This window comes from Bos indicus x Bos taurus, chromosome 25 (assembly GCF_003369695.1).
Source record: "Bos indicus x Bos taurus breed Angus x Brahman F1 hybrid chromosome 25, Bos_hybrid_MaternalHap_v2.0, whole genome shotgun sequence".
Classification (NCBI taxonomy): Eukaryota; Metazoa; Chordata; class Mammalia; order Artiodactyla; family Bovidae; genus Bos; species Bos indicus x Bos taurus.
The window spans coordinates 14,826,784-14,845,755 of record NC_040100.1 but is presented as its reverse complement, the minus strand read 5'-3'; the positions used below and the strand labels follow the sequence as shown (position 1 = coordinate 14,845,755).

Below are 18,972 nucleotides of genomic sequence, written 5' to 3'. Positions count from 1 at the left end.
TCCCTGGTAGTCCAGTGGCTAAGACTCCTCACTCTCAATGCAGGGGACCCAGGTTCAACCCCTGGTCAGGGAACTAGATCCCACATGTCACAGTGAACAGTTCAAAGGTCCCGACTAGAAGATCCCAAGTGCCAAAACAAAGACCTGGTACAGTGAAATAAATCAGTATTTCAGAAAAAAGAAAGAAATGGTTCGTATAAGTTCTGATGAGCTATTCCTTAATTCATTTAAGGGAAAATGCTGATCTTTATTTGAAATGATTAAGATTTGTTTTTAGTTCTTTTTGGTTTGTTTTTAGTTCTTTTAATTCATGTCATTATCAAATATCCATTTTAAAAAATTGGAGTACAATTGCTTTACAATGATGTTGTGTTAGTTTCTGTTGTACAATGACGTGAATCAGCTATGTTCAGGTACATCAGTATACATATATCCTCTCCCTCTTGAGCCTCCCTCCCACCCCTCTAGGTCATCACAGACACCAAGCTGAGCTCAAATACCCATCTTTTAAGGTCAGTACTTTCAACCCTCCATGTTACCTTTTTTAAAAAAGCCTTTGTAACATTTCCTGTGTGACAAATACCAAGAGGGAAGAAAAGGGCTTCCATCCCTCACACTCAACACCGCCCCCAGGGGTGGGGCTGATGGTGGATGTGCTGTGACGACCTCTGTGCTCAGCAGGATCTCCACCCCTGGGTTCCTTGCTTGGAGGTTGTTCCTACTCGAATACTTAAAGTATCTGAAATATTGGATACTGAAATACATGATAGGCAGAATTAAAGTTTCGACAACTCAGAAATTCCCTGGCAGTCCAGTGGTTAGGATTCTGAGCTTTCACTGCCAAGGGCCTCGGTTCACCCTGGTCAGGGAACTGAGATCCCACAAGCTGAGTGGTGTGACTCAAAAAAAAAAAAAAAAAAAACCTACAAATTTGTTTTGATATGTGGATAAACTTTTATTTATATATAAAGGGAAAACCAATTTCATTTAAAGCTGCCTAATCCACATTCCCAATAGTGAAGGTGTTTAATTTACCATCCACCTTCCAAAGGCTTCAAATCAAACATAGCTAGAATTGATTGATTGATAAAGAACTGATAGATTGATAAAGAATTCAGATTATAAAACTCTCCAGGCAATTAAATGGTCATAATAATACTGGAACTACAGTTTAAAAAAACAAACCACAATGTTATGAGCCCTAACTATCGTTCACTTGGAGGTACAGATAATCAATACCAAATTCATAGATTGGGTTGTAATCAGCAATTGGAAGCAAACAGTATCAAACTGCATAACTTTTAAAAATTAACCTGAAGTTATGAACTTTATAAAAATGGATCTTATTCTTCCAGTGCTCCCAGAAGCTCTACAAAATCAGTGATGTACCATTCCGCGTTATCCTTTACTTGCTGCCTGATCACATTTCCTCCGAATCCAATGAAAGCATCCTACGAAGAGAAAGAAAGGGAAATAGTTTATAAGGAGAGAGAGAAAGAGAGACAGCAGCAGCCTAGGGAAATAAGTATTATTGAAAAGAAGAAACTCTGAACAAAGACAAGTGAGCCCAGCATCACCTGGGATGCCTCCCTCCCCAGCTCCCTGTGAGCCTGCTCACCTCCTCCCCTCTTCCCGCCACGCGAATAAATGAGTCTGACCACCACTGCAGCAGAAGCACTCAGCTGGACACTGTGGGCTTCAGAAGAACTGAAGTCCTCGGAAAATCAAGACCACTGCTTACAAAAATAAAACCTGGGACTTCCCTCGGTGGTCCAGTGGTTAAGACTTCTTGCTTCCAATGCAGGGGGCCCAGATTCAGTTCCTTGCCAGGGAACTAGATCCTGCACAGCACATCTAAGACCCTGCACAGCCAAATAAATACATGTATATATTTTTTTAAATAGGGACTTCCCTGGTAGTCCAATGGCTAAGACTCCATGCTCCCAATGCAGGGGGCCTGCGTTCAATCCCTGGTCAGAGAACTAGATCCCACTTGCTGCAACTAAAAATCCCAAGTACCACAGTGGAGCCTCAGCACAGCCAAACAAATATTAAAAAACAAGTAAATAAAACCACACCAGGTGGCAAACATCTGAGTCCTAAACTGGGTGGCAATCACATCCAGGCCAATTTCAAAGAAAGAAGATTGAAGAGAGGCCTGTGGGGCTGGGGAAATGCCCGAGGCATGGAATCAGGGCCATGGCAGAATATCTCCCAGCTGGTGTCCTGCGTGAACCTGAGGGACCCACCCCACTGCCCGCAGGGAGGCCTGTTATCCCGGGCTGAAGGAGATGACAACCCGGAGTATGTTAGCAGCACTCTATTTTTCACTGGTAGAATGATTTAAAGGTGCATTGTTTCATTCACTTCTTCTCAGTGATACCTTCTCTTAGTTAATGATCTTTTGAATTTTTTGGCTGCGCCTTCACAGCATGTGGAATCTTAGTTCCCCGACCAGGGATCAAACCCTTATACCCCTGCACTGGAAAGTGGAGTCTTAACCACTGGACCACCAGGGAAGCCTCATTGTTGTTAGTCACTAGTTGTGTCTGAATCTTTTGCAACCCCATGGACTGTAGCCTACCAGGGCTGATGCAATCTGTCCACGAGATTTCCCAGGCAAGAATCTGGAGTGGGTTGCCATGCCCTTCTCCAAGGGAAATTCCATAGTCAATGGTCTTTTTAAGTGGTATTTTCTCTTTTTTCTGCCAGGACACAGACACAATATACACTGATTTAGAAGTACAGATTTATCTTACTTGCCCTTTCTCTTCATTTTTATTTTCATACCATACAATGGGGGAAAAATAAGTAGATTCTTACATTTAGATAACTCGAGCCTCTTGAACTCCTGCCTCTGCGGCAGCCCTCTGCAGGCCAGCACCAGTTCCACTGTCCTAACACCCTGACTTGTTCCTTCTTGGTCCAGAGGCTTCCAGGACTTCCCATGACCCAAAGGTAACACCAGACAGCCTAGTGCGTGGGGTCTTCTTCTCTTGCTGAAGAGAAAGCCCACTCCCACACCTCCCTGCCCACTGGCCAGCCTGAGACTGCGCTAGTCCATCAGGACTGTGCTCTGCTGCTTCCCTTCCCCCTAGAAGCCCTCCCCGCCAAGTTCTGCCTAGCTTCCACATGGCGACTGCTAAGTGCCCTTTAGGGCAGGGCTCCCGCTCCCGGGCCACGCACTTGGTACTGCACACAGGAGAAGGTGAGCAGCAGGAGAGTGAGAGAAGCTTCATCTGTATTTACAAACTGCTCCGCATGGCTTGCACTCCTCCTGAGCTCCACTTTCTGTCAGGTCAGTGGCGGCAATTAATAAATGCAAAGCCCTTGAATCATCCAGAAACCATCTTCCACCCCTCAACCCCCGGTCCGTGGAAAAATTGCCTTCCACGAAACCGGTCCCTGGTGCCACAAAGGTTGGGGAACCCAACCTTTGGGCGCAGATTAGGGCACAGATTCCTCGGACCACCTTCCAGGGCTACAGACCTGCACACACACCACCTTCCCTTGGTTCAGTCGGGCTGTGTCACCTTCTGACCGATAGGATCTTCTGCACTTTGTAATTCTGTCCTTCTTGGATACCAGGATTCAGGGCCCCCTGAGAGAACCCTGCATTTTATGCCTTGTACTCTGATATCCACTGGCCTGGCTTTCAGTACTTAGTCGACCCTGACATTGGCTGTAAATCATTTAAGAACGCATTATTTCAAACTGACTCAAGTAATGTTAAAAGGATCCCCAAAAATTCTTTAACCACTTTTAATTAATCATTGACAGACAGATGTTATTTTTAGATCTGAGGAAACTAGGTAGTGAAATGTTCACCACTATATTTTTGGTTCAGTTTTTTTAAGGTAGAACGAAATGTTAGAGTCACAGTCCTATGTGAAATGGACATGTGATATTTAAGGTATTGGCTACAGTCCATGGGGTCCCAAAGAGTCGGACACAGCTGAGTGACTGAGCACACATGCGCACACACACACACACACACACATACATAGAGCACTTATTTCCTGCTAGTCTCAGAAAGCAATGGAAATGCAGAAGAAGAATAAAATGCTTTAATACGGCCATAGTATCGAATCCCCATGACCCTCAGTTACCCCATCAGTAAAGAGGAAAAGATGATACTTTTTACTTCACAGGGCTGTTATGAAGATTAAATAAGATAATGTATGAGGAAATAGTTTATCAAATATAAAACACAAATTCTGGTTGTAGTATAAGAGCTGCATTAATTGTGGAAATGAAGCCAAACCTCATTGAGCACATACTTGGGCTAAGAGGCAGCAGCCATACTGCAGGGACAAGGGGTCTTTGGAAGTTTTAAATGGGGTTTAAGTTCCTTACTTGCAACCTTCCTTGGGTTTGCAAAAAGTCAATTAATATATTGAGATTGAATGTGTTTTATTTATTTTGTTTTTTTGTTTTATGGTGATACAGGTTTTTGTTTCATTCTCACAAGCTGCATAAAAATGAGTATGCTTAATACATACAGCAGGAGGACAGGCTTCCATGTCTGTGGCTCCATCTCCAACCATGACGATCTTCTTAAAGTGAAATTTTTCCTTTAACAATTTAATAACTTTTCCTTTTCCACCAGATTCAGCTGTTGGCTGCGTCTCATCAAAACCTGCATATTCACCTATAAAACAGATCCACAGAATTAGATCAGTAGGGCCACTTTTTTGCATAGATGATATCCTCATTTACATACGACTGGCAAAGCTAAAAATGGCCTTCCACACAGCCTGGACTTCCACACTTATTTCTCAGAATAAACAAGCTATGCTTTTAAATTACAAACTTCTTGTCAAGGTTATTCCTTTAGGTGATAAACATCTTGCAGTTAATTGGTTTTATCTTCTAAGCTTCCAGTACAGCAAGTCTCAAAACTTATTGAAATGGCAGAACACCATGAAACAGTAATATATTAATTTAAAACATGTTATTATATAATTTCTTCTAAGAGGAGATTCTAATTTACATTTGATGGATTATTTCCATCTTACAGTAATTACTACACTTATACTCTACTCTTTTTTTTAATGATTTCTATCTTAAAAACTCTTCAAAAGTGTTCTAGTAACACATTTAATGTTTTTAATTAATGCCATTTGGTTTTAAGAATGCCAGCCACCCCCTGACATAACTGGAGACATCTTAAGATGACGAGAAGATTACAGTTGTGGCTCTGTGATGGTCCAGAAAGGGGCCAGGAGGCGCCTCCAAAGGCAGCTACAGTGCAGTGACTTGCTCACAAATTAACTCTCCTTCCTGAGTCAAACACACGAGCCAAGTTGGCTCTAATACATGAGAGCTTTCATAAAACTGAAATATACTGAATGACAAAATAAGTCATATGGGTTACATGACATTATTTACTAAAATGCAGACATGTATATACAGACAGATGATTTTATGGATACTGAAGGTAGGAGAGATGATGCCCTAAGTGTATCTTGCAGAGTAAAGGATACCAAGGTGTGAAAGACATCAGTAAAGAGAACCCTCTATCTCAGCATTTAACTCTGACGCCACCTTGCTGAAGCTGCATTCCAACAGACATTAAATACTAAAACTGATTAGAGGGGAAAATGTGACCATGAAAGTCTTACCATTAAAGTAGAACTTCAGCCTATTGGCAAATACATTGGTTGATGGAATGTTGAGCTTTGAAGCAACATGCTCCACAATGCTCCTAAAGCCACCAGATATCAGGAAAACCTGAACATTTCGTTCTTGTAGGCGACTTACTAGCTCCCTGCAAAAAAAAAAAAAAAGGAAACTCAAATACCAAATGCTGATCAATACAAAAGTGAAAACAGGAAACGTGAAAAGGAAACTCAAATATGCATTTCTCCTAATGCATCTGTCCAAGGTACATCAGACAAGGTATATCGCCTAGTGAATTAATGTTCCATATATATTTTTCTAAATGCACTTAGAAATTAGTGGGTGGGGCTTGACTGCTTTAGAAAACCATTCCACAACTCTGCTCTGCCCATGGACCTAGAAACACGAGATGAAGAGGGGATTTTGGCTCTCTGTTGGGAGAGAGGGAAGGCAGACATGGGTAGGACCAACCAGCCAGACAAGACCAGTCACAAGGACCGAAAGAACCACACGGAAGCTCTACAGTAATGAAGGACATGCCCCCAAATGCAGGTGCTGAGAGAGAGACAGTGTGCCCAGACTGGGCATCCCTTACCTTATGCCAGGGGTCAGGTGCGGGGGGTGCTCTGCTAGGAGCCTCTGCACCTGTTCCCTGGAGGGCTGGATCAGAGCTAAGCGCTGTGTGAGGGCAGCCTTGAAAGGCACTGCTCCGCCCATGGCTTGCCGTGTCCTAGAAGGAGGAAGACCCAATAATCAAGCCAGCCAAGTCAGCTGTTGTCAAAGTTTACATGCCCACCCTCCTCAGCTCCTCTCAAGGTCCATCCACAAGGACAGTGCCCCACCATACAACAGACGTGCTACGTTGCCATGGGAGTAAGTGGGGCCAGGGATAAACTATGGAGGGTTTGCTTGAGAATCACATTGATATTCTGCATCCACAAATACACCATCCAGTGAGCTGAGAAAAATGCACGTACTATCCACAGGTACCTTCCTTAGAAGCCGTGAGCTCTTGTAAACCAAGAAAGAGACTAAAGGCCAGTACTCTTTATACATACACATACACATATATAATTTAGCATGTTAAAAACAATCACATCAAAGAAAAGTATACAGGGGCTTCCCTGGTGGCTCAGTGGTAAAGAATCCGCCTGCCAATGCAAAAGACACCAGTTTGATCCCTGGTCCAGGAAGATACCACATGCTGTGGAGCAACTAAGCCCGTAAGCCACAACTATTGAGTTGGTGCTCTGGAGCTCAGGAGCTGCAACTGCTGAAGCCTGCCCAAGAGCCTGTGCTCCACAACCAGAGAAATCACTGTAATCAGAAGCCCATGCCCAGCACAGCAAACAAATAATTTTTAAAGTATTCAGATAAAAAAATGTCATAGATGACATAAGAATAGTGTGCATATATTTTTGCATATATATATAAATCTACAATATTTACCACTGTTGATTTATATATATTTTGGAGCAGCTCTGATGCTGCTATCATAAGCCAAATTGTACGGCTTGGTTTACTAGGCCAGGCATGCTTGCATCAGATGAAGCTGAACATGAAACAGTCTAGGACCTGGTGAGTGTGGGTGGCACAGGGGAGAGCAGAAGGGAGGAAGGAACTCTCACCTGGGCATCCGTGGAGACACTGAACCAAAACTAGCTTTCTAGCAAAGCTCTAAGGCCATACTTTCAACCATGACACCAATCACTGGACCCCTGGAGATCTGGTAGGTTATCTTTTTTGGTTATTTGTGGTCATCAATCCCCTGGTCAAGCTAAGGGTATGTCATCCATATTTATTTGTCAAAGTGTATATATTAGTGTTATATATACACTTTTTTGGCATAAATGTGTGTATAAATGGGAAATCCCCCAGAAGTCCAGTGGTTAGGATGCCATGCTTCCACTGCAGGGAGACAAGTTTGATCCCTGGTTGGAGGGAACTGAGGTCCTGAAAGCCATGTAGTATGGCCAAATATACATACATACACATATATGCAGCCCTCCAGGCTCCTCTGTCCATGGGGATTCTCCAGGCAAGAATACTGGAGTGGGTTGCCATGCCTTCCTTCAAGGAATCTTCCCAACCCAGGGATTGAATCCAGGTCTCCCACATTGCAAGCAGATTCCTTACCATCCGAGCCACCAGGGAAGCCCATGAATAATGGAGTAGGTAGCCTATCCTTTCACTAGGGGATCTTCCCAACCCAGGAATCGAACCAGGTCTCCTGCATTCCAGGTGGATTCTTTACAAGCCGAGCTACCAGAGAAGCCCATACACATACACACATAGATTTATATAAGCCCATATACATATATACATATATATATATATTTATATAAATGGATGGTTGGATGATGTACTACACCAACAAATTCAGCTCTAAGTGATGGAAGAAAATAACCCAGTGCCCATATTTCATAGGAAGGGACTAAAATCAGGGAATTGTGGCTCTGGTCCTGTACGTCATTCAAAAGTCACTCTTCTTTTGCAATCCTCTATCATTTCATAAGGTGAATAAATACTGTTCCTACATTTCTGACACGGCATCCTCAACTCCACAGAATTTGGCCAGCTCATCAATTCCTTCTTCTTGGATGACGGTGCTATCGACATCAAAGCACACTGCATCAGCTGAACAGAAAAGATTCCTCAACTCTGAATGGGAGACCATCTTTGGAAGAATTTTCCTCCTACAACAGAAAAAGATGAATCTATTTAAAGACATAAAATATAATCATTTGTTATTGTTGTTCAGTTGCTAAGTCCTGTCTGACTCTTTGCAACTCCATGGACTGTAACACGCCAGGCCTCCCTGACCCTCAGTATCTCCCAGAGTTTGCCCAAGTTCACGTCCAATGAATTGGTGATGCCATCCAACCATCTCATCCTCTGTCGCCCTCTTTTCCTTTTGCCTTTGATCCTTCCCAGCATCAGACAAAATATAATCATAAAAGGTCTAATTTTGCCTACAAATGTCAATATATTGTATTTCCCATCAAAGTCATTCATTTTTTTTAATACAAATTAAGCACCTTCTAAATGTCAGGCTCTGGGGCTACAAAGTTGAGTGGAGACCCAGATTCTGCTCCCAGGAATTAAGTCTAGTGAAGGTTATCAATTTATGAATGTATTTGATTTTCAACCAATATTCAGATACTTTTGACCTAACAGTTAGAGCAATAAGGCAAGTGCTACAATGGAAATGTGCATAAGATACCGTGAGCACACAGAGTAAATGGTTAACCTTGTCCATGAGACAGGCTTCCAAGAGGTACCGGCATTTGAGCTGAATATGCAGAGTAAGTGGCCTTCTGCATGGGCTCTCAAAGGGAAGGGTATCAGTTTGTTGTGTCCTGAGAATAAGCCAGGGGGAGAACAGCAGCAAGGAGCGGGGTAGTGACGGCAAAGGGAAGAACACGTGCAAAGACAAGGCAGCAGAATATGGCTGATGAGCTGGGAGCTGCCCAGCGGCCCAAGCCAGCTGGCAGGCAGTGCACGCGCAGTTAGTATGGGCGGGCTAAGGAGCTGTTTTTGGTTGTTTTTTGTTTTGACTTTTCTGGGTTTTCATTGCTTCACACAGACTTTCTTTAGTTGCGGCAATCTGGGACTACTGTTCGTTGCGGTAGGTGGACTTCTCATTGCCATGGCTTCTCTCGTTGCAGAGCACAGACTCGAGAGCTCGGGCTCAGCAGTTGTGGTGCCTGGGATTAGTCGCCCCACGGCCTGTGGGATCTTCCTGGACCAGAGATCGAACCCGTGCCCCCTGCATTGGTAGGCGGATTCTAATCCACTGGACCACCAGGTAAGTCTTAAGGAGTTTGGATTTTAACAGTCTAGCTAACAGAAGGACTTACCTGGTGGACCAGGAGCTAAGACTCCATGCTTCCAATGCAGGGGGCCCAGGTTCAGTTCCTGGTCAGGGAACTAGATGCCACATACCTCAGCTAAGAGTTCATATGCTGCAACTAAGACTTGGTGCAGCCAAATAAGTAAATATTGGGGGGAAAAAACCTTTTAGCTAATAGGAAACCTTGAAAGGCTTTACACCTCAGAAGTTCGAGCTAAACATACACATGAGTCTGTTTCCAGTGCAGAGATGGTAACTGAAGCCACACACTGCTGGAAGAGAGAGTAGAGAAAGAGAAAAAGAAGAAGGCTGAGGACAGAGCACAAAGGAACAGGGCAGTCAGGGCAGGAATCTGTGAAGGAAAATGAGAGGGAGAAGTCACGGGGAGGAACTGAGAGACCACAGTGCCGCAGAAGCTGCAGAGGACAGTTTCAAAACAATTTTGAGTATTTTTTATTTTTTAAGAAAACTGGGGCTTCCCTGATGACTCAGTGGTTAAAAAAAAAAAAAAAAAAAAATCCACCTGCCAATGCAGGAGACACCAGTTCCATCCCTGGTCCAGGAAGATCCCACATGCCATGGGGCAGCTGAGCCCAGGCTCCATGACTACGGAAGCTCTTGCACCTTAGAGCCTGTGCTCCACAACAGGAGAAGCCGCTGCAGTGAGAAGCCCCCGCTCGCCACAATAGAGAAACGCTCAAGCGGTAACGAAGACCCGGCACAGCCACAAATAAATAAAATTACTTTTTAAAAAAGAAAGAAAATCAATGGACTAGAGTCTTGGAAGTGAACTAGATCCTAGAGGTCATCTGGGGCCACTCTCCCATCAAAGAAACTAATACGTCATGTACAAGGTACACGGACCATGCAAATCACATAAACAGTGGCTGACAACTGACTCACAGGAGCCTGGCCAACCCACTTTGTAACTCATTACAAACCAGTGCATTTGGTAGAACCATCCAGTTCAAAGTTAACGTGGGGGAAAAAAAATCTTTCAAGACAGGGGTCAACAAAACACAGCCAGTAGGCCAAATGCAGCCTGCCACCTGTTTTTGTACAGCCTGTGAAGAATGAATTTTACATTTTAAATAGTTGGGAAAAGTAGAAGAGTAGTATTTTGTGACACATGCAAGTCACATAAAATTCAAAATTCAGTGTCTGTAAATAAAATGCTATGGGAACATAGCCACGTTCATCATTTACGTGTCTATAGTGACTTCCCCAAAACAGCAGACAAGCTGAGTAGCTGTGTCAGAGACATGGTCTGGAAAGCCTGAGATACATACTGTCTGGCCCTTTAGAGAGAAATTTTGCTGATCCTTGTTTCGAGCCCTTACAAGAGAGTACTCCAAACAGGAAACATCAATTTCGTTGGAGTCCCACTAAAAACAGGCAGAGGAGGGTAAATTAATGAATCCAGTTAGATAACAGAATTTAAAACTGCACTGACATTATCGACCTAAATGTGGATAAGTCTCCACAGAAGAGAAGTATTTTTCAAAAACATGAATACAAAACACATCTGCTACTGGTTATCTACTGGGTTTTCTATAAGAGATGATGGAAAAACCCGATCGACTTTTTGGCCAACACAATACGATCTGTTTTTTACCCACAACATCATGTTCTTGTTCAAGCTGACCACTCAAGTTAGAGGACCAACTTCCCAGGTTCACATATCTGCTCTTGGAGGCTAAGCTTCTTTGCTGGTTGGTTCTCTTAATGTAATAGCCCAGGGTCCGTACTTGGTCTTCTCTACCTATATACACTCCTTGCTAAGTGCTAAGTCACTTCAGTCATGATCAACTCTTCGAGACCCTATGGACTGTAGCCCACCAGGTTCCTCTGTCCCTGGGAATTCCCAGGCAAGAATACTGGAGTGGGTTGCCATTTCCTCCTCCAGGGGATCTTCCCCACCCAGGGATCAAGCCAGAGTTTCCTATGTCACCTGCATTGGCAGGGGGATTCTTTACCACTAGCACCACCTGGTCACCCCTTAGATGAATTAATTTATCCTTGATCATAGCTTTAAATGTCAGTTCTATGACAGTAACTCCCAATACACAGCTGCAGCTCAGTTTTCTCTCCCAAACCCTAAACTCTATATACTTACCTGACTTCCACTCAGATGTTTAGTGAACATCCCAGACATAAATCATAACATCCAAAACAGAACTCCCAGTGTTCCCTCCCCTCCTCAAAACTGCCATTCTTGCAGCCTTCCTTTTCTCTCTTGATGGCAACTCCACTCCTCAGTCACCTTTAACATTTCTCTTTCCCTGAAATCCCACATCCAATCTTTCAGGAAATGCTATTTGTTCTGCCTTTAATACATATATATTTTTTTGGCCGAGCCTCGCAGCATGTGGGATCATAGTTCCCTGCTGCTGCTGCTGCTAAGTCGCTTCAGTCGTGTCCGACTCTGTGCAACCCCTGAGACGGCAGCCCACCAAGCTCCACCATCCCTGGGATTCTCCAGGCAAGAACACTGGAGTGGGTTGCCAGTTCCTTCTCCAATGCATGAAAGTGAAGAGTGAAAGTGAAGTCGCTCAGTCGTGTCTGACTCTTAGCGACCCATGGACTGCAGCCTACCAGGCTCCTCCGTCCATAGGAGTTTCCAGGCAAGAGTAGTGGAGTGGGGTGCCATTGCCTTCTCCAATAGTTCCCTGAAAAGGGATCAAACCCACACCCAGTACAGTGGAAGTGTGAAGTCTTAACCACTGGACCTCCCGGAATGTCCGGTTCTTCCCGTAAGAGCTAACCAAAAAAAACCTAACCAAAGTATGACCACTTCTCACCACATCCACTGCTGTTGTTCCAGCCTGTCACCAATGTTTCTAGCCAAGATTGTACCAACAGCCTCTTAAAATGTCCCCACCCCTACTATCTGCTCTCAACATTACAGCCAGAGAATCATTGTAAGCTATAAGCCAAATCATGTCACAATCTTAGCTCAAAATCCTTCAGTGGCTTTTCATTTTACTAAAAGTAAAAGCCCAACTTCCTATGATTACCAATAAGATCTGCCCCCCAACTCTGGCACCACCACCACCACCAGCATGCCCTCCCAATTACTTCTCTGGCCTCATCTCCTACCCCTCTCACCCTTGTTCACTCTGCTCCAGCCTCACTGGTCTTCTTGCTGCTCTGCAAATACACCAGGAAGGCTCCCCTCTTAGGGTCTTTGCTCTAGCTTCGCCCTTGGTGGGAATGCTCATCATGCGAATACTCTCTTGGCCAGTTCCCTCAGAAGCAGTTTGCCCAGATGTCAACCTGACCACGCTGTTTATCACTGTAACCCCCTTCCCTGACCTTACCCCTGACATTGCTGATCTCCCTCATGATGCCCTACTTCTTTTCTTCTGTAACATCTCTCATCTTCTAACACCTGATAACACATGTCTATTATGTGTTGTTTATCTGTTCCCATTAAGATGTAAATTTCACAGGAGTAGGATCTTTATCATCTTTGTTCACTGCTGGATCCTTAGGACTGAGAACGGTACTTGGCACATAGTAAGGCTCAGTAAGGCTTCCCAGATGGCACCAGTGGTAAAGAACTTGCCTGCCAATGCAGGAGACATAACAGACTCAGGTTCAATCCCTGGGTCAGGAAGATCTCCTGGAGGAGGGCATGGCAACCCACTCCAGTATTCTTGCCTGGAGAATCCCCATGGACAGAGGAGCCTGGCAGGCTACAGTCCATAGTGTCACAAAGAGTCGGATATGACTCAAGTGATTTAGCACACGCACAAGGCTCAGTAATGTGTGTAAATGAATAATGCTCAAATGCCATCTTCACTATGAAGTCTTTCCTGATTCCCTGATCTGGAAAAACATCTCTCCCAGAACTTCCAAAGTACTTTATGGAGACCTGCTTTAAGATATGGAATTCATAATATTCCAACTTATCTTATATTGATTTATGTGCATATCACTTTCACTCCGGGATGGCAAGCTCTTTGTACTAAAATACAAAATTTTCCAAAACACCTATCGTTTTGAACCTTTTCTGAGTGGATACTCAATTAATTTCTGAAGGTTGAATGAATAAATAAAATGATACAATTGTGAATTACATACCCACAGCTAACGATTTTTTAAAACTTTTTATCATGGCAAATTTCACATACATATAAAAACAGGAAGTATGAATACATGAACTCCATGTATTTATAATACTGTTTCAATAATCATAGCAAATCTTACTTCATCAACAACCCCACTATAAAAGGTTCTGCACCCCAATTCCAACAAGGGGGTTGGGGTTCCCACACATCCAAGCAGTTCTTGGATACCAGCAGGGTGTTCTACTTTTCGATTCAATTCTGACACTATCTACCCAGAGAGGGCATCAGATTCCACAGGTTAAAGGTTTAGTCCACAAGACTGACCCCACTCCACCCCCGACACACACACTCTCTCTCTCTCTCCGGATGTCGGTCACAAATCCAGATTATCATCACCTGTGCTTCTGACTGACCAGCTATAGAGTAGAGGTTCCAACAACCCCTCCTTGGGTTCAATTAATTCATTAGAGCAACTCACAAAATTTACGAGGTTTATTATTAAAGGATATAACTTAGGAAAAGCAAATGAAAGAAATGTACAGGGCAAAGATATGTGGAAGGGGAGGTGAGCTTCCATGCCCTCTCCAGGCTCGCCGTTCTGCCCAAATCTCCATGTGTTCACCTACCCAGAAGCTCTTAGAACCCCGTCCTTTGTGGGTTTTGAGGAGGCCTCATTACAAAGGCACACTTGACAAAATCATTGGTCACTGGTGCCCGAGCTCAGCCTCTAACCCCTCTCGGGGTCATGTCAGTGGGACCGAAGGTTCCAACCCTCTCATCACATGGTTGGCTCGCATGGCAAACAGCCCTCATCCTTAGGTAGGTCCAAAAGTCACCCATTCACACAAGAGACATCTTTATCTGTCTCATCATGGAAAATTCCAAGGGTTATGGGAGCTCTGTGTCAGAAACAGGACAGGTCCAAATACCTGTTTATTACAAATCATATTCTCACACCCACACAATTCTATCTTTGAGATAAATCTGACTTATCTCAAAGTAAACCATATCATTTCATACAAAAATATTTCAGTGTATACACTTAAAAGGTAAAGGCTCTTTTTAACATAGTCATTTGCATTTATTAACTCTACTGTTGGCACCTGCCTGTATGCAGGTGTGGCCACTGACATTCAAATCAGGTTGATCACAGCACACCTCAGAATGCCCCTGCTTATCCACTTCTCATTATTAGCGTAGAAATCAACATAATGTCTCTGTTACTTGATTCATTTATGCCCTTCATGATTCAAGTCCTCTCCATTTCACCAGGCTTTTCCCCACCACTTTCCTCCCCCCACAAACACTCACATACACATACACACACTTTATGCTCAAGGGATACAGAGGACTTCTTGCTCCTTAAACATGTCATGGTTTTTTAGTTCTCTTTATCTTTGCAAATGCTGTTTATTCTGCCTGAAATCACCTAATTACTCATGTTTAAGGGGCAAATTCCTATTTATCCTTCAAGGTGCAGATTAAATTATTTTCCCTGTACTATCTCCTTCATAATCCCCTCCAAGAATTAATTAATTACCCCCATTCCTCTCCTAGAATGTGAGTTCCTTCAGGGTAGGGACCTTGACTGAATTACTTTTCTGTTCCAGCACAGTAGGTGTTAAATTGAAATGTTTCAGGAATTAGAGCTGAATCTAAGCAGTTAATGAGAACCCAACACAGAATCGAGTACATTACTGTTCTCAATTAAACAATTCCAAATTAGTATGCTATTACCCTAAAATTAAAATCCTTAACCAGAAATGGTGACTACAACAGAGAAACAGAATCAACATCATATATTCCGAAGTTGGAAGGAAGCTCAAAGCCATTATCTGGGGCTAGTCCTGTGCCTTTCTACAGGAACAATATAGATACATCCATTTACCAAATTAACTAATAGAGGTATAAGGAATTAAATGTTTTACCCAAGGTCATACAGCTCCTAAGTGATGGCCAAAGAACTGAAATTTGGATCTCAAATGCACAGAGACAACATAAAAGATGTGGATAAATTAAGTAAAATTAAGTAAAGTTAGACACTGTTAAGAACATAACATGGATCCAGGAAATGTCAAAGACTTCCACCAAGAATTCAGACTGGGACTTCCCTGGCAGTTCAGTGGTTGAGAATCCACCTTGAAGTGCAGGGGACATGGGTTCAATCCCTGGTCAGGGAACTAAAATCCTACAGGCCATGGAGAAACTAAGTCCACGTGCCAGAACTGGAGAATCCATGCGCCACAATGGAAGCTCCCACATGCTGCAACTAAGACCAACACAGTCAAATAAATACAAATATTTTTTTAAAAAAAGAGTTCAGACTATTCTTCAAAGACAGTGAAGCCAGTGCACAGTGCCACTCTGTGCCCAGCACATGATCTGGGAACCACAGAATGGGCACCACCTTCAAGACGCTCTCAGTCTCATTGGATGGCTGGACAAATCATCATTGTTCACATTTGAAAAGCCAGAGCCTTGAGCCTCTTTCCAACCACTGATACCAGCAATAGCTTCAACCAGATCATGAGCCTCAAATACAAAAGGAAACATACATTTACTCTAATGAAGTGAGAACTGATTTCTACAAATCCGGATGAACAGTAGTCCTGACTTGTAACTCAGAACTGCTGACACCTGTAGGTTGCACTGTGGGTCCCAAGACAGGATGTTTGAGACAAACTATTGGAGGACAGAGGGAACAAAAAGTACCCACAAACTGAGAAGGCATCTTGAGAGCGACAAATGAGGCAGGGAGATCCATGTAATCAGGGTCCTTGGAAACAGGGCGTGCACTCCTAAGCCAAGACTGATGAATGGGTAAGTAGTCTTGGGGGTGCTGGAAATATGTCAGGGAGGGTTTTCATCATTGTTTGGGGACTAACAGAGTGTAGAGCTACCTGGCCCTGATGATTATTAAACAGTGTCTATCAACTGTAAAGCCCTTGAAGACACAGAAGTGATTCACTGCACAATACAGTTCTGGGTAGGGTCAGAAGGACAGGAGAAACTGTAAGGACCCAAGATGGTGCTAGTTATGCTAACAGCCATGCACAAACATTACACTGAAGCTACCTGGAAGGCTAATTTTTTTCTCTGTGCCCTCCCTAGAAGACAGAGCTAGATTATATGACCTTAACCTTGCCCCCAGAATGCTTGTGCCAGGGGATATGCCCTCCACTCCTCAGCTTACATGGGTTTCAATCCCCTGCTTAGACTACAGAACAAATTCAGCTTCCGCCAGCACTTCGCAACCCCCACTGTAAAATGCTCTGCCTTCCTGTTCACTTCTGATTCCCTCTTTTTTCATTGTCTCCACCAGGAGTGACTCATGATTCGTACAAATTCAAAATCCTCATAGTTCCAGGGGCAGGAAGGGAAATCTGCTGAGTAAATTCAGTTGCTTCAAAGTGAATTGTGTACATTAGAAAAACTGTTGCTGGAGAATGGACTCTGGAGCCCTCACATCCAGACTAGCAGGGAAGGGGGACAGGACAGGGGTGGAAGAAATCCTGGTGGAAAAGGTCTGTGTTTACATGGCAGTTGCCAAGCCTGGTCCCAACCCCTAGACCACTGCCTTCTGGGGCTCAGGACAGGACTCCTGCCCACCCGACCCCAAGCAGGTCCACCTTGGGGAAGCAGAGGGCCAACTGGTAAAGAAGCCACAGCTGACAACCCCTCGTCACCTACTCCCAGCTCCAAAAGTACAACAGCAAGCTTCCCTTCAAGGCCAACCTTAGGAATTCTGATGTTAGATAAGAGGGAAAAAACGTTCTCATCCCAACAAACTCTCTTCCAGCTTCTCATCTAAGTGTCTCACAAGAGACATCTAAGATCACCTTCAGCAACTTCCGCTTTTGCTGGGATTGACCTCTTACCTTCACCTATGTAAGAACAAATATAAGCTGGTACAGAGGTTGAGGAAGCCAACAGAGCAAAGATTCCTGGACTCAGATGGGCATCATCTAGGGTGGCTTTGGTCCTGGTGGTGAGGCTGTTTGGGGCCCTCCAAGCAGTGAAACAAGGTCGAATGGAGTCTGAGAGGCTTCTGGATCAGAGGAGAGTCAAAGAGCCTTCCTCTAACTAGGACGGGGGTTCCTGCCAATGCATTTATAGTACATTTTATGATTTAAAACAAAACAAAACAGATCTTCTTCAGGGAAACCGAGATTGTATGTGTACCACTTTACAGCAGACAATTCTTTTTATGCAGGTGAAGAGTAAACTGATAAACATATAACATTGACAATGACGACAACAGCAGACAAAAAGGACTCACGCTTCTTCAGTGCTGGATTCCCAGGAGACAATGGTCTTCTCTTCCCACTTCTTTCCTGGGGGGGTGGGGGGGGCGGGAGATAAAGAAACACAGCATAAAGTTCTGACTACAAATTTCTTTAAGAGAGATCTCGTGAGTTCTGCAAGAGTAAGAACCTAGAAAGAACGGGGAAATCAACATCAAGGTCCAGACACAGGAGAAGAAAGAGACCGTCTAGCTTCACTATCCTCCCTCTGTAGGACTGGAACAAAGAAAGGTCGGCTGCAAAGTCTCCTAAGGCTACTTTCTCTGGGAAATACTTCACATCTGCCTCCTTCAAGCTCCACAGAAGAGCAAACATGCCCTTTTCTGTGGCTCTAAACCAGAAAAAGCTTCGAATCTGATAGAAAATCACCTACACCTGATTGGCATGGCTCAGAGGCAAGGGAAAGGAGAGAAAAAGGGAAAGAGGATCTTGGGGGAAATCAAAATACAAATACAGAGAAGCCAATGTAGGAACATTACAGACTGTACAAAATGGTCCCTGCTGTCTTCAAAACGAGGAAATCAGCAACATTCCAAGAATAGTCAGAGAGGAATCCTGCTGCCTCGTAAGAAGGGAACAAAGCCAACAACTTCCAATTATTATCCTCATCATTTAAACTGTAAAAAGAAGTGGACGAAGGTGCTAAATCTCAGAAGAAACAAAGAGACAAAAAGAAGCAGTTAAGAACAGGCAGCAAGAAAGAGCAAAGTAGGGCTTGACAAAGGACAGACGACAGAATGGAAAGAAATCTTCTGGGAGGTTCAAATACAGTCCTCACTGCACTCAGAAAGGGTTTGGTGTACCCTTTCTCTCACCAGAGTCAGAGAGGATAATACTCCCGAGAAGGAGGAAGAGAACAAGCTGTACTCAAAGCCTCATACCTGAGCACGCAAGCCTAGCATGTCTTCCCCACGCTGCCAAGCTTCTGCAGGTGTTCTGAATCCCGCTCCCCTGCAGGCCCGGAGAGGGGCATCCTATTGGCCCTCCCCGGAAGCTGCTCCTTTTAAGAGACAACCCACTGCCCAGAATGGCAGCACAAGAATGGTACTATTTCCAATTTTCTTCTTTTTTATTTGTTTCTTTTCAAGCGTGAATTATTTTTTTTATGTGTGTATATATT

The 18,972-nt window shown here is 43.8% G+C and overlaps 1 protein-coding gene and 1 non-coding gene across 6 annotated transcripts in view; one reads left to right on the top strand and one right to left on the bottom strand.

Moving 5' to 3' along the window:
* Positions 1-73, top strand: TRNAE-CUC. Its single transcript has one exon. It is a non-coding gene; the product is annotated as a tRNA-Glu (tRNA).
* Positions 74-930: 857 nt separating this feature from the next.
* PSPH (phosphoserine phosphatase) overlaps positions 931-18,972 on the bottom strand; it is a 30,605-nt gene continuing 12,563 nt past the window's right edge. For 2 of the 5 annotated variants that reach the window (XM_027527218.1, XM_027527216.1), the window contains exons 2-7: positions 17,828-17,882; positions 8,160-8,318; positions 6,218-6,352; positions 5,625-5,770; positions 4,503-4,651; positions 931-1,451 (exon numbers count right to left, since the gene is read on the bottom strand). In XM_027527218.1, the coding sequence (XP_027383019.1) occupies positions 1,344-1,451; positions 4,503-4,651; positions 5,625-5,770; positions 6,218-6,352; positions 8,160-8,299 (678 nt within the window). In that variant the 5' untranslated portion in view covers positions 8,300-8,318; positions 17,828-17,882 and the 3' untranslated portion in view covers positions 931-1,343. Of the gene's footprint in view, positions 1,452-4,502; positions 4,652-5,624; positions 5,771-6,217; positions 6,353-8,159; positions 8,319-10,764; positions 11,289-17,827; positions 17,883-18,972 lie in introns of those variants that run through there. The other 3 variants (XM_027527221.1, XM_027527219.1, XM_027527220.1) reach the window with 2 other exon arrangements.